A 14,839-nucleotide genomic window follows, 5' to 3' on the forward strand; every position below is an offset into this window, starting at 1 on the left:
AATTCGTTAGGGAAAGCAGGTTAGAAGTTTGTTTGGATAATTCATTTAATAATTAATATATAGTTAACTGGTCAGCTACCTAGTTACTTAGTTAACTAGACAATTATTTGACTCGTTAATTGATAAGATGCTTGGTTATACACCTCGCTGACTACACAATAAATAGTTTTCTTACTCATCTAGATGGCCTCTTGTACCTCCTGAGGTGATTAGTCAGCTAGGTAGTTAATTGATACGTTAATTAGGTGCTTGTTCAGTCATGAGCCGCGACGTGTTTTTCTCAGGATTCTCCCAAACTACGTTCAGTATTGGGCACCCTTGGATTAGAAAGTAAGAGTGAGGGCACAGGGCGGCTAGCTCTAGCACCAGCTGTGGCCCTCGTACCTTCATTTCATTTGGGTGTTGGCCCCTCAACAGTTGTAAATGTTGCAGCTCGTTGCTAGGGCAACAGTGGGCTACGTTGCTATGGTAAATTCGACAGCAATATATACGTCGAACACAGGCGCTGTCCGTCTTCACTACGCTCATGAAATCTCCGTCCGAATCAGATTATCGTACCGTCCCTTAACAACACGGTCTGCAAATGAACAATGGTAAACTGCGATGCAAGTGCGACGGTTCGTTTAAGCTCTTCGTGTCAGCACCCGAAGAGTTCACTGGCTTGCAATTATGTTTGAGACAAACGTGTCGGACTCCGGAAATGTCACAAGTAATGAGATTTACTATTTCTTCTTTCTTCACAAGGATCTGGTTCTTTGAATCACATTCAAGTTAATTATCTGTTTCATTATAGCTATTCCTGTATGTTTTCTAAAAGGCGCGCGTGTGTATGTGAATTTACGAATCCTGTTTTTAAATCAGTTGCCTTTAAACCGAATGACCAACAAGTGTTCGGTAATTCAGAGCGTAATATTGATCGACCTCTAAAGAAAACAGTAGTGATGTAAACAAATGGTCGCACGAATCTGAAGAGATTATGTTACGTACCAGATATTCCAAGGCCGTGTGCTCCTTACATTTAAAATAGTAAAATAATTGTTTTAGTAATTATAATTCCTATGTGCATCTACCGCTTCAGCCACATTTATCAGACCAAGAAGTGATGTTGCAATGTCTCGGTCCGATGATGGAAAAGTCCTCCGAAGAGACTAAACTCCTTATTGTTATGTGGGGTGGAACAGGCCCTGTCATTGTATGGAGATGATGTCTGTATCATGATGGTACGCCTGTAGATACCCTACTTACGCCGGGACCTTGGGTTGTTTCTGTATTGACAATGTACAATTGAAAGCCCTCCAGTCCAAGAGGCGTATTCCATAACGTCAAGGCAGCGATATTCTCCATAGAGCTCATTATCTCACAATGTCGGGATAATTCAGCCAGTAGGGTGACTATGTGGGATAAGCGACCAGGATTCGATTCACGGGAGAGGCAGGGATTTTATCAACACCGGCTCCTGAGGTGCAGCCAGTGTTTTGTCTCATAGGTACGAAGACCTTATTCAAATGCGGCCGGAGCGCATTTCATTGTGGTAACCCAGCAAACAAGCGGCCATCGTATTACAATACGAATACACCTTTTTGGGACACACTGTATTTGTATTGGCTCACGCGGTACACAGATACATTATCATTCCCAGCAATGTTAGACATACACCGTTGTTTCGTTGTTTGGAAACTGTTTCATGCAAAATACGATCAGTATGAGGTATCACGACTATAAATAGCAGAAAATATTTGTGATGTCACGGCCTTTCAATTTTAGAATGATTTACGTTAAGAGAAACCCGGGCAATGAACAGGCATTTCCTGTAATCTGTTGAGTGGCTTGCTTCATCATGTAAGCTGAACGCCCCCGTGTGATGTAATATGTCAACTGGAAGGACCGAACAGAAGCGAAATGAGCCTTAAGACGATTATATAAAGACGCGAGTGGAGAAAGCACTTTCTTCTAGAACCGACGTATCACGTTTACATACATGGCGTGCTATCAGCCTGAAGCGTCTACAAACACATTTTATCGACGAAATACCCTTTCTTCAATGTGTTACGTGTATTCTCCCTAGACCCAATTTACTTCGAATGTGCTTTAAGAATCTGTGACTCAAAACAATGGGGGATTGTGCGACTTTTTGTAAGCGAACGTGTTACGAAGAATCTCGGGAGAAAAATTCTGTGCTTTTGTCAAATGTGTATCACTTACTGGTACTAGTTGTAAGTACTAAAACATAAATTAACCTTATCGTCGCGGACCGATTGAACTGTGACCCACATGCGGTAGTTTGCTCATCCCTACCTGTGCACTTGCAGTAAGTTTAATATTTCACTCCATCTTATTAAGAATTAATTATGTTTATTAGGAAGTCATCTTCGGTTTCGACAAATCTCATCTAAACAGAATTTGAAATTCAGTTTCTACCCGAAGGAAACACAGAACGTATTCATTACAAAGATCAATTAGTTAATGATGCTTATGAAAAGTATCGCCCTGCATTCTGAGAATCACACCAAGCCCATAAACATAGACCTACGTTATATGAAAAATGCAGAGGTACGTTGTATAATGTATATAGTTTTAACTGTGCTTCCTCTAAACAAATAACCGTAAAAATGGCGTACAGTTCGCGAGGCTGCAGTCACGTTTTTTATTTGGAAACCGTTCCCTTCGTTTCAACTTTCGAGGCACAAACATAGCACACGGTAGAATAACTTGTTAGCTTCTGCCTTCTGATTCCTTCATGTCCGTCTGTAACCTAGTGCAGCAGACTGTCTGACGAAGAAGATCTCATGACTCGATATTTGTAATTAACTTTCGGATTGTTGTTGGAACATTCATTACCTTTCACCATACTTTTTGATTAATTGAGAATTACGACGTGCAGAAATATGCAGTTGCTTCCCTCACAAATAAAATATTCCCCAGTTTATTGAATTGTTACAAAGTGAACTGACAGAAATAAGGACGAATTCAATTATCGGCACTTTCATCTGTTGTTACAGTAACTGTGTCTTTTATATAACAACAGCACAGGATGTCCCATATGTCACGCACCAAAGGAATTTTATTGGAGGCGGCTTTCACTTGTTTCTTCATGTGCTCGTGTTTTCCGTTGTTGAGAGGGCGCGACTCTTGGATTGTCGTCAGAATCGACATGTCCCCTACAGCTGGCATAGGACACACAAAAAAAACGTGCTACCGGGTTTTGAACCCGGTTTGCTCGGCAGAGTAGCAGACTTGCTTCAAGGTTTCCACGGAGCCCTTTATTGTGTGTGACCGACCTTAAAAGACTGACAACTGAAGATGACTGTGTAGTCTGGTTGAAGTTTACGAACGTTTTAGAGATCCTTGCTGCCTCCATCATCAGGACCGAAAATATTTGTAATGGGGTTGAGACACTGCTTTGTGAACATTATATTTAGAATCACATTCGGTGCCTCTTAATTCAACGGACGACATTTTGCAGTTTTTCGAACCTGTCTTAAAGTATTAAGTTAGATTTAACCATAAACATTTCGCATTGCGCAGTAAAATAAATTAATTAAAATGATTACGTAGCAAAAAAAGCTTCCGTAGTTTTATTCCGAGGTCCCCTGTAGATCAGGATGTAGGACGCCTGTATCTGCAGAGGTGAGAGAAGAAACCCTTGGCTCAGCCGTGCGAAACTAAAGGACGCAGAACGTAATCACGTTTGCATGATATTACAATGAGAAACGGGCGGTCTGAAGGCATAACCAGTATCGTACAGTCATCCACTTCGACAAACAGAACCTGCAGCAAGGCCACAGTTTCTTGATGTTTTATTACATGTAACGCGTTATGTGGGCGTCCTGTCTGTCTGTCTGTCTATCTGTCTATCCGTCACCCTCTCTAGCCTACAGATTTCTCTTATGATGTGTTTCTTTATTCACGTATTAGTTTCTGACGTCCCCTGTAGACAGTTACAGTTCCAAATCTTAGCTGCAGCATTCGGGCAAGGACACTGCCAGTAACGGAATCTGTGACCTGTTCTTTATTCAGGAGTGAAATTAATACAGCGTTTAAGTGAACCGGAGCGTACCACCTCATGACATTTCCAGAACGTTATTCATCTTGTGGATGGTCCATTCTCTTTTACAAACGCCACGACTACTATTCATTGGAGTAAAAGTGGCATAAGGTGCTATCCTATAATCTGATTTGTAGTTGAACACAGATTACAGTCGTAATGTGCTTCCTTCCCTGTAAAACAGTTATGCGGTTTAAGAGACTTCAGGTTCGGGAAAATGGACGGCAATGGAAGTGATTGTCTTTTCGCACAGTCATGTTTGAGGGACGTGAGATTCTCTCGCAACGCCTTGACCCCTGCCCGTTCCACAGTGTTCAGCTCTGTCGTCATCAGCAATTTTTAGCTACATCTGACACCAACAACGTGGATTCTGCAGGAGGAATTGTGATGATTTGATGCAATGTGAATGTGACGTGACATATTGACTTTCTGGCCAAAACCCACAGGAGTGCACCGATTTTCATTAAGCGCCCGACATCTACAATACAAGAAGCAATGGCGGAAGGACACATAGTATTCACGTCGTACATAATGAGGAGTTTCACAATTTCTACTCTTCACTTGCTATTGTTATGGTAATTAAATCAATTAATCATGTAATGGGCGAGGAGTGTAGCACGTATTATGGAGATGAGAAATGTTTACAAAATATTATCGGGACCCCAATGGAAGAGTCCACTTCCTAAACTGCTCTCATCTGTTCCCTTACTGTTACACTGTATTTTAGGAGAACATTAATTGTTTATTAATACATATTTACTGCTTAAAATTACCTTAAATTCATTTAATTGAAATGAAGGGAAGCCATTGCTTTAGGGCAGCATTTAAGTACATATTAAGAACACAATTAGGAAGGCGGGCTGAGGGAAAGACTACCAGTACGCCTAAAAGTCACATAACATTTACGATATCTCGTTTCATGTTTCCATATGTGATTGCTTCATGGTAGCGTGACATGCACTTACCTGAGGAAGACTGGTTGTCCAGGTACTGCGGGTCAGATTCCCTGTCTTGGCCGTCTGGACTCGGGGCATGGTCCGACCCAATTCCACTGGAACCACCGCTTGATCCATTAACTCTTCCAGCTTGGCCAGAAACGTTAGTTGTACCGCCGGCCTTGTCAGTCACCTGGCTTCCGTTCTCAGCAAGATTACGCGTATTCTTCACGTTCACTCCGACAATATTTGCGTTAAGACATCGTCGCAAGTCGATGGCTGTCAAATTTCCTTTCTGGCGATGTACCGTGTCATAGTCCCTGGGAGGGAGCAATATTGGAGCGTGGTGACGTACTTTCCCCTCACCTCCAGAACCAAGTTTCTCCCTGAGTTCCGCCGCCAAAGAATCATAGAGGTTAGCAATCCTTTCTTGTTGACCTCCAACACCACTCAGACGTTCCGAGGAGGAACCTCCTGAAGATTCGGATTCCCTCGTACTTGAACTTCGTCCATCGGAACCTCCTCCGCTGTGGACACGTCTAGCTGAAGAGGAGGTGGGGATTGGACGTGAGGATTGTGTGGGGGGTGGCAACAGGAGTCCTTTAGCTCTGAGCCTCGTCTCAATTTCACCAAGTTTCTTTTGATTCTCTGGACGTTCAATCAGAGTTTGTAACTGTCCTCTGAGGATCTCTGCAGTTTCTACAGAATCGCATCGATAAGCATGAACATGCACAGGACATTTAGTGACAGGATTGTAAAGTAAAAGGATGCATGACACGATATCCTCATCTTGCAAGACACAGGTCACTGCGTGGTGCGGAATAAAATGCTTTATAACTTCTGGTTTACTGCTCTTACTAGAGGGTTTTGCCCCAGCTGCAGCGGCTGCTGGTGGAATGTTCTGGATGATTTTCAGTCCTTTGTGACTGACTTGAAGGGTGACTTTGAAGGGCTCGATATCACGCTCTCGCTGGACTAGGCTCTTGACTACGGGGTGCATGTACTCGGCACCGCGTAGACCTTTGGATTCCTGGGCTCCCAAAAACCAAACGTAATACGATGACTTTTTAATGTCTTTCCTCATTCTTAATGCCATTACTTTTCCGTCAACCAGAAGGGAAATCGGCCAACACTATGACTTTGATCTCGTAAACATTTTATCTTTCATGTATGTAATTTGTTCCAGATGTCCATTATTTTATGTTCCAAGTAATCATCATCGTTTTTACTTTTTGCGTCCTCCCAAAAAATCAACTACCCTTATTCTTCAAAGTAGTTTTTGTATCTAATCCCGCGTCATATAACTCTAGAACGTAACTCTTGTTATTTTTCAAGCCCATAACGTATCATGCCCTTACAAAATGTACAAACCTTTTCCCTGTTTCACATAATCTTTTTTCAGGGAATATCAATACTAATCACGAAAATCAACACTTCGTAACAAACCTAACCTCACACGTACGTTTAAGATGAGGTTCAAAATATATCCCATGTCACTCTGTTGTCAACTTTTCAAACATAAACACCATCTTCCACAAACACTTATAATTTTCCGCTTCTGTCTTCAAATGTTTCTTCACTGACCATAATAGTGCTTGTAATATGTTGCATATCCACCAGCACTGAAGGAATGCGTTTGGAATGAACACACCTGATGGAGGCCGTTTCCTCCCTAAGGCGCTATCGTGGATGAAAAGAAACAAGAAGAAGTATGCTTGCTAACGCCACGTGACTTGTTGGCCTCGATTTTGAGTGGACATTGCTGCTATGCTGAAGGATCATATCTTATGTTGCAGACATTTTCGATCTTACAAACTGCTTCTGCCTTCTGTTACATCAGGTGTTGGCCTCAATTATGTCCAGATCTGCTTTGCTATCGACGAGGGCAGAATGTATTAAAACTAACGTTATCTATATAGGAACTTGTCAGCGAAATATTTAAATATTGATTAAAGCCATTAAGCCACGATGCATGTAACTGCACAAAACATATCAAAGTCTTCTTATTCAGCAAACGGAAGATGCAGCTTAGATGCTTGTAAATGCAGGAGACAGCCAAGTTTCTCCAGAACTGCGGTCTCAGCTAGCAGGTGGTTGCAGTCTGTACGCTTCTGCAGATTGTGGAACTTGTCGAACGTTCCGATGGTGAAATTGTCGTCTCTTATCCCGTTTTGTTTGTAACAGACAACGGTCCCGTCCTCGTCCAATTCCGTTGTCTGGTTCCTTCATGCATCCGTCGACGCTGTTGGCTGCAGAAGACAACGTCCCCAGACAGGTTGTTTACTGGAACAAACAAGTGTAACGGCCATGTTAATTACTGTATGAAATTCTTTCTCCCAGAACTCTCTCTCTGTCTCTCATGGCATTAGCACGAGGCGAGCTTATTTTATCAGGGAAAGGGAAGACAGAATATTATAAACAGAGCGAAAAAAAGGAGAAAGAACTTTTGGAAATGCAACATAACAGTTTAGTAGGATGTGAGGTTTTCGCGGCGGTGAGTGAGAAGATGTCTGTCTTCTGGGTTGTAGCGCCGTGTAGTCTCGTAGAAGTTTACCAACTTTTCAGGGGTCCTTGCTGCCTCCATCATCATCACCATCGCCATGACGATGGAGACAGCAAGGACTTCTGAAACGTTGGAAAACCTCTACCAGGTTTTTCTGTGCTGCAACCCAGAAGACAGACATCTGCATATAACATTTTAAGTTACATCACGTATACCTAATGACATTTTCGTACTAGATGCTTACAAGAATGTAAGATAATGCTTTCCACTGCTGGTGATATCGTGGTGGTGTTTTCAGCCAGAAAACACGGGTCATTTATTTCAGCACAAAGGAGTCTAACATGTATAGTCGCGAAATGGGGGAAAGGAACGGGGTACGCCGAGCATTCAGATGCCTCCGTCATCACGACTGTGGTGATGAGTGACACCAGTGCTCGTTGTATTTGTACCCACAGTTTGCTATCGAAGGCCAAGACCGCCTCCTTACTCATCTTCCAATCTCATTCCACGCTATATAACCTCTGCTGTGGCAAAGCGTCCTTAATTAACCTAAGAATCGATCGAATTTATGTTCATGCAAAACAAACGGGAGTTGAAGTGTAGCTCGCCGCGTTAAACTGTTATCTCACTTCACAGTGATTCCGTCACAGAATGACAACCGAAGGTGCTCATTAGCAGAGCAGATTTCCACAGAGCCCCGTTACTCTGTGCGCGACACATACCACGCAATGTAAGTAGGCTGTTTTCTAGCGGTGTTCAATGTCTCACCTACAGCGTGGCCAACCAGAACGCAATCGGTCTCTTCCACTCCGGTTGAATCCCAGGTGCCAATATGTCTACCTGGTTTTTCTTAGTAACACTCTGAAAATTCTAGGGTTTTAAGATTGAACGGTTAGGCTATTTAAAGACGGCGTTTCAGTTACAGAAGTTATGCACGTAAAGCGCGTAGTGAGATGGGGCGGCACTAATAGACGTCAAAGGTTTCTTCAGGACTTGGATGCAGGGTGAGGTCGAACGTCGCCACTCCTGTTATGTATTCTGGGAGTCCCGGGTTTGATGCTCAGCCCGAAAGTCTGTGGTCTGCTATGCTAACCGGCTTGAAATTTTTTGTGCAAAGTTGTCTTTAGTAAAGAGTGCCGTATATGGCTGTTTATCTATTTTTATTTGTGTCATTGCCCGCACTACGTAAGTTTCAAAATGTAATAAAACAAAAGCCGAAGAATTTAATAATCTGATGACACTTTATTACTTACGTGCCGAAAGCTGCTACTCGTAGCGAATATCCTCCTTTTCTGTCGGGAAGTGTACTTCACGCTTAATTTTTCCTCAGATTTTCTCTGTCGTGGGCGTATCCCACACTCCTAACTTTCCACAGCAGTCATAGTTGGCAGAAAGCATTTCTCTCCACAAGTTTTTTTACTGCATGTTTGTGGTAAGCACTTCAACCCCAGAAAAGGAAGCTGGAGGTAGTTTCTCACGGCGTCGATGATGTCGATTGTGGTCTTCTGGGTTGTGACGCCGTATAATCTTCCTGAAGATGTACGAGATACATCCCTCCGAAACCTTGGTTTCACCCATAAGACAACTTGGCGTCACAACTCAGAAACCACCGCATCTGCGACGCTGTTTCAATTACCCAATTTATTTTTTTAAAAACGTTAATAGAGGAGTGGCAGTTGGTGAATTTTCCTTTGCCAAAATTGTTCTCAGTATTCAACTATTTATTTACAGTATCATATCTTGACATGCATTTTCTAATTAAAAAGTTTCCCTGTATTTTCAAAGTAATCTTTTAATTCTTATACTACACTGAAATCTGCTTCAGAATGAACACCTCTAATATAAAGTGGTTAAAATATTAAAACACGAGCATTTGTACAGAGCTTCTGTTTTTCTGCCGGGCATGTGAATGAATGTTGAAAGATCGAAGGAAAATATCATCGTTTAGCCGTAATTCCGTTTAGCTACATGTGCGAATATGATCACAATGAGTGTTGAAACTTAGCAATTAAATATACCTAGAAATATTGTGATAGGCATTGTCCATTTTCTGAGGTATATTTGGTTGTATTCGATAATGCCCGACATAATATTTATGTAATGAATTAGCCATTGTCACAGACCTTTAGAGACCGGCTCCGCAGTAACACACCGATGTCATTTACTGTTGTTAGTTTACGTCTCTCTTGCTCGACAGTGTTCACATTATGGCGGTACTTCATATGACGTCACATCCTCCTCCACAAATATTCTTCTATACTTGTGCATGATGTGATTACGCCCATGCACATAATTATTGCAGCAATGTAGACAGCGCCGGTAGTGGGAAGTTACAAAACCTGTCTTCGCAATTGATTTTATACAATTCCGATGTATTCTTCTAAGCAACCACATATAGTTTAGGGTTCTGTGTATCTACTGACTTTTATATCATGATTTACTTTTCAACGTATTTTAAATGTCTTTCTAAAAGGAATTTAACATTTCCAAATATAAAATGTTAAAACAACTTCCATACGTTTAGTGATAGGCATGTAAAAGTAAGTCACATTGTATAAAGTCAAACGTCTGTAATAACTTATATAATGTTCCAGAGAAAAGGTTCCATAGGTCTCCATCTGCAAAACGCAGAGCGGTGACAAAATGGGCGTAAGGATAAGCTACTGCTTTAATCCATGTCAGGTCCTGTAGTCTCAGCCAGTATGAATTGACAAAATTAACCAGAAACTGGAACTTAATTTCTGCCCTTAACAACATTTCGATACAAGGAAGACTGAAGGTACCGCCGATATTCGATTATAAGATGGCTGTCCTCACCAATGCCCCTCATTGTGTAGTCTGGGAGGTATTGACGGATACGTCTCGAGTCACAAAATTACCGTAATGCTCTGACGGCGTAGACGTTGTTATGATGATATGATTAGCTAAAATTATGTCTCCATGGAGACTGGGTCCACTTTGTTCGGGCAGATTCCTTACCGTCTGCCAACTGTTGCGTAAATGATTAGCTAAGTCACTTCCACGCACCCCGCTGAAATAGTCTTGCATGATAATAGTCTTCTGTCTCCTTCTCTTTCCGATGTCGTCTTCTTAAATTACGTATTCCTTTTATTCTCATCACGAAGTTGAGTCAACAAAGTTTCCGTTTCTTTCCCAAGACTGTAACCGTATAGTAATCTCCCTAATAGTAGTTCGTGTCTTAGTCTTCCTACAGGGCGGTAGTCAAGATGTTCTTTTAGGTGTACGTCTTTCGTCCATTAGGAACTATACGCCAAAGTAGAATAACCATCACTGATAAATCATAAAGAATATCTCACCACGATTGTTCGCCTGGTCCAGTGGTGATTTTCTGTTTTAGTCTCTGTCCTCTCGTAGGAAAGAAAGAAGTTTATAAGATAACCATGTGGTCTGTTGACAACTGGGGAGACCGAGACAATCTCAGGCGGGATCTATGGGAGATAGGAGTTGAAAGAGGCTTGATTTTGTTGGCCCAGGACAGGGTCCGGTGGAAGGCTTTGGTTAATTCGGTGATGAACCTTCGGATTCGGTAAGCCATCAAGTTAGTTATGTGGTCTGTTGTGTGTGCGTTTTTCCTGTCTGTTCGTTCGCTCTTTCAACTTTTGAATCGGTCCATGTATTTTCATTAAACTTGGTATGCATGTATGTACTATCGTAGGACATCGCATCTTTGACCATTGTCTGTAGGTAAATAACAAACGGCTTTCAAGGAGGCAATGCGGTTCTGGTAGGGCGAAACAAACAGAAGTAGAAAGCAGCCGATATCTCCCTTTTGTTCGCCAGGCGGTTAAAATTGATCGTGATGCTGCGTGGTACGCGACACACAGAAACACAGAGAAGCTTTTTTTGTGGGTCTCTGTTTCACCTGTACCTAAGGCGGCCATGACCCGCCGACATCATCTGCGTGACGTCATACCATGCTGGAAAAGAATCTCCAAGGTTGCCCAGAGATGCTGCATCCTTGTTCCCAGAGAACGCACTCATTTGTTGACGAATCTCATGCATGTACACGTGTATTGCGGATTACCAAAAGTTACAGTGTTGTTTGAACTGTTGACGATATTAGATTTGAGGTTGTTATGGCGGTGAAGATGTTGATATTCTGGGTTGTGACGCTGCGTGTACTGGTAGATAGATGCTAACGTCAGCCAGAAGCTTCAGCCTTGAAGATGGAGACAGTATGTTTCTCTGAAACATTAGTATCTACGTACGAGTTCACATGGCGTCACATCAAGAAGAACAATGGTGTTGAACATAATCAAAACCCCCACCTCATTAGATATGGACGGCTGCAACGGTTAAAAGGAACGGCGGATAAAGGAAACACCAAGTAAGCTTGTAAAATAGGGCACCAAACCCAGCCCAACCCTTAAAATTTCCATATGATAATAGTAAACGCCAGCTCTAAATATGACGTACCGCTATTGGTCTGCTGATATATAAGATAACCTCATAAGTTAAAATACTTCGGAATGACAGTAGCGAATCAAAATTGCATCCAGAAAGAAACCAAGAGGAAACTAAATTCGTGTAATTTTTGCTACCTTACACGAGGGTTAGCAATCCCAGACCATTTTTCAATATGATGAATATTAATATCTGCAGTGTGGAAAATTTGGTAACGACGGTTTTGAATTGCAGTACCCGAATATCATCAAAGCCAATTACGTTTCCCACATGAAGTCGATGATAACTTATTTATGAAATGTGCAGGCCACGGTAAGGCTACGTCTCATCGGCGTGCACCTCCGGTCGCTTTGGAGCAGTCAGAGAACACAGTAATCACAGTTCACTTCCGTTCTTAGTCACTCGATTACAGCGGACACAGAAAGAAGAGATCTGAAAAGATTATCTTAAAAACCTCATCCAAATACAATGATATACTAGGCACGTACATTAAAATTAATAACACCAAAAAAAACCTTTCTCTTTCCAGCTTAACGAAGCCTTAATAAAAATCACTCTGGCCTTGGTAAAGAGAGATGGAAAATATAAATTAGGTTAACAATTGGATTGCGTAAGAAAGTCTCCCGTCGTGTTCTGAAGCGAACCTCACAGGACGCAAATGTTTGTGCAGTTGTTTTAATTCAAGTTCCCAAAGAAGGTTCTCACTCGAGGTCGTACTAAAAGACCTGTACTTTAAATATGTATACATCAAGTAGCGTCAGTATGTGTTTATCTAGAAAAGACGTCATAGTGCGTGGGAGTTTGAAAATAAATCCGAATAATGCATAATATTGCATATGTTGTGAAACTGATTGTAAAATTACTGAAGGTCAAGTTTCTGATTACTGTAGCTTGTTCCAAGGCGTGAAATTAGTCGCTGTCACTCGCTGTTTTCGTTTTAGCCATTCGAACACTAGAACCGCAGGTTCGGAGGCCTTATTAAAACACAAGTAATACGGAACACAGGCCTGTCTGAGAATTACGACCGCGAAGATGTTGATCATGGTACTGTTATGCTACTTCTTGTGGACTTGCTGGTGGTTATCAACGTTTTGGGAGGGAGCTGCCGCCTCTATTTTCAAGATGACGTCGCTTCATCCTGATTTACATAGGCCAATATTTTTAGATGGACAGAAACGTTGGGAATTGAACGAAACGATGCAGATGGCATAAATTCGTTTCCTCGTGCCGGTGGCAGGATACGAACATCGTGGTCATGAACTGTGTCGGAATAGGCTTAGTCACCGCTTCCAGAACCTCTGCATGAAAATGGTCCCGTTATTTTGTTTTCGCCATTTGGTTTCTGTTTCAGTGGCCGCTTTGATATTCTGTTTGTCTTTGTCATATGCAAGCCACGTAATCTTTTAGCAGTCTTCCTTGCCACTGTTAATATTTGCAGATGGCGTAGTTCTTCTTGATATCTAAACTCTTTGCGACTCAGAAATATATACGATTTCTGTGAAATATTAATGGTTCATTCTAACGCAATCTTCAGCCGAAACAGTGCTTTATCTGTAACAGTAAATTCTAGATTTACATAAATGGTAAATGAAATAACGACGAAAATTCGTAGATATGTTGAATCAACGAGTTTAAAATAGCCATAAATCCCTTTTGATCATTTTCTCTAAAACCGGTGTTTAATTGGTGCTATCGTTCCTCAAATGAGGTTTTAACGAGCAGTTCTAGGAACCACAAAGAAACAAGAAGCCCTTAGTTACATTGCAATTATTTTATATCGGCTTACAGGCTTCAGTAAGAATAACTGGCCACCAAGTATCAACCAGATATTGAGGCTTTCGGCACACATCATCATCATTATCGTGATGCACCTGAACTGAAAATAATACAAAGGGGTCTTTCTCATTAACATTGGGTTTTTTTTATAAGCGGGCTGTTGTCATGGTCTGCAGGAATGGTCAGTGGACGTTTAAATAACGGCATCTCGTTGAGACAAGGCCAAAGTGTGGAGGAAGGCTGAGGTTGTTCCTTATTTCTACCGATACGCTATAGGGAGATTCATAAAGACGTGAACTGTCGTAAATTGAATCGGGGAAAATTATTCACATTGCACTGGTTTAAAATACGAGACTGAAAGCTGAACCCATATGCAGGAGAGATTTCGTTCATTATCTGCCGTGAATCATAGACATAATCCTAACGTGAAGTGATTCTCAAGAAGCACATGACTCGTAGCGGAATTTTATAAACATTTTACTGGCGAGAAGCGCGGATGGTTGCAACTTATCAGAACGCATATCCAACATAATCAGTTAGCAAATAAATATGCTCAGTACTTTCGAGAAAATAATTAAAGAATTTTAATAAATATTTAACATTCTTCATATGACTTAATATTCTGAGATTTGTCATGGTGTTCCTCAGTCCTTCTAAGCACGCTATGGAAGAGAAGCAAGTACCATTTTATTTGAGTCTTTATGAATTCATCATTCACGCAATAATCATACCTTAGGATTCAGTTGGAGATTCTCTCAACCCAAACATGACAGCTATCGAAACCGCTTTCATTCCAGAGAAGATGTAGGCTTGGACACAGTACAAACGAACCGCCTTATATTTTAAGACGCAACTGTAAATGAAACCTACGCGGTTCTTTCTGCAAGTTTCCATACCGAGACATCTGGCCTGCGCAGCCCACCTCTAACATACGAGTGGGATATCCTCGTATATAATGTTGTACTGCATTGTGCCCATTTTTATATTCAGCAGAGTCATTTGGCCACTGGCATCTGCCTGTAGGAGAAAGCATGCCCTTCTGACACTCAAGAGTCACTTTTTTCGGAGAAAAAAGAACGTGGTATGCGTTATCATTATTTTTTTTTCCCAAACGACTTCAATCTGCAGTAAACTTTACACTTCCTTCAGTGTTCA

At 41.6% G+C, this 14,839-nt stretch overlaps 1 protein-coding gene across 1 annotated transcript in view; it reads right to left on the bottom strand.

Moving 5' to 3' along the window:
• Positions 1-14,839, bottom strand: part of LOC110829438 (uncharacterized) — a 50,253-nt gene that overhangs the window by 24,146 nt on the left and 11,268 nt on the right. Inside the window, exon 2 of the mRNA XM_022063148.2 lies at positions 5,011-7,263. Within this exon, the coding sequence (XP_021918840.2) occupies positions 5,011-6,076 (1,066 nt within the window). The 5' untranslated portion in view covers positions 6,077-7,263. The remainder of the gene's footprint in view (positions 1-5,010; positions 7,264-14,839) is intronic.

Source organism: Zootermopsis nevadensis, unplaced genomic scaffold, assembly GCF_977971745.1.
Source record: "Zootermopsis nevadensis isolate Lab colony 2312 unplaced genomic scaffold, Znev_1.0 Znev_ptg000027l, whole genome shotgun sequence".
Taxonomy (NCBI): Eukaryota; Metazoa; Arthropoda; class Insecta; order Blattodea; family Termopsidae; genus Zootermopsis; species Zootermopsis nevadensis.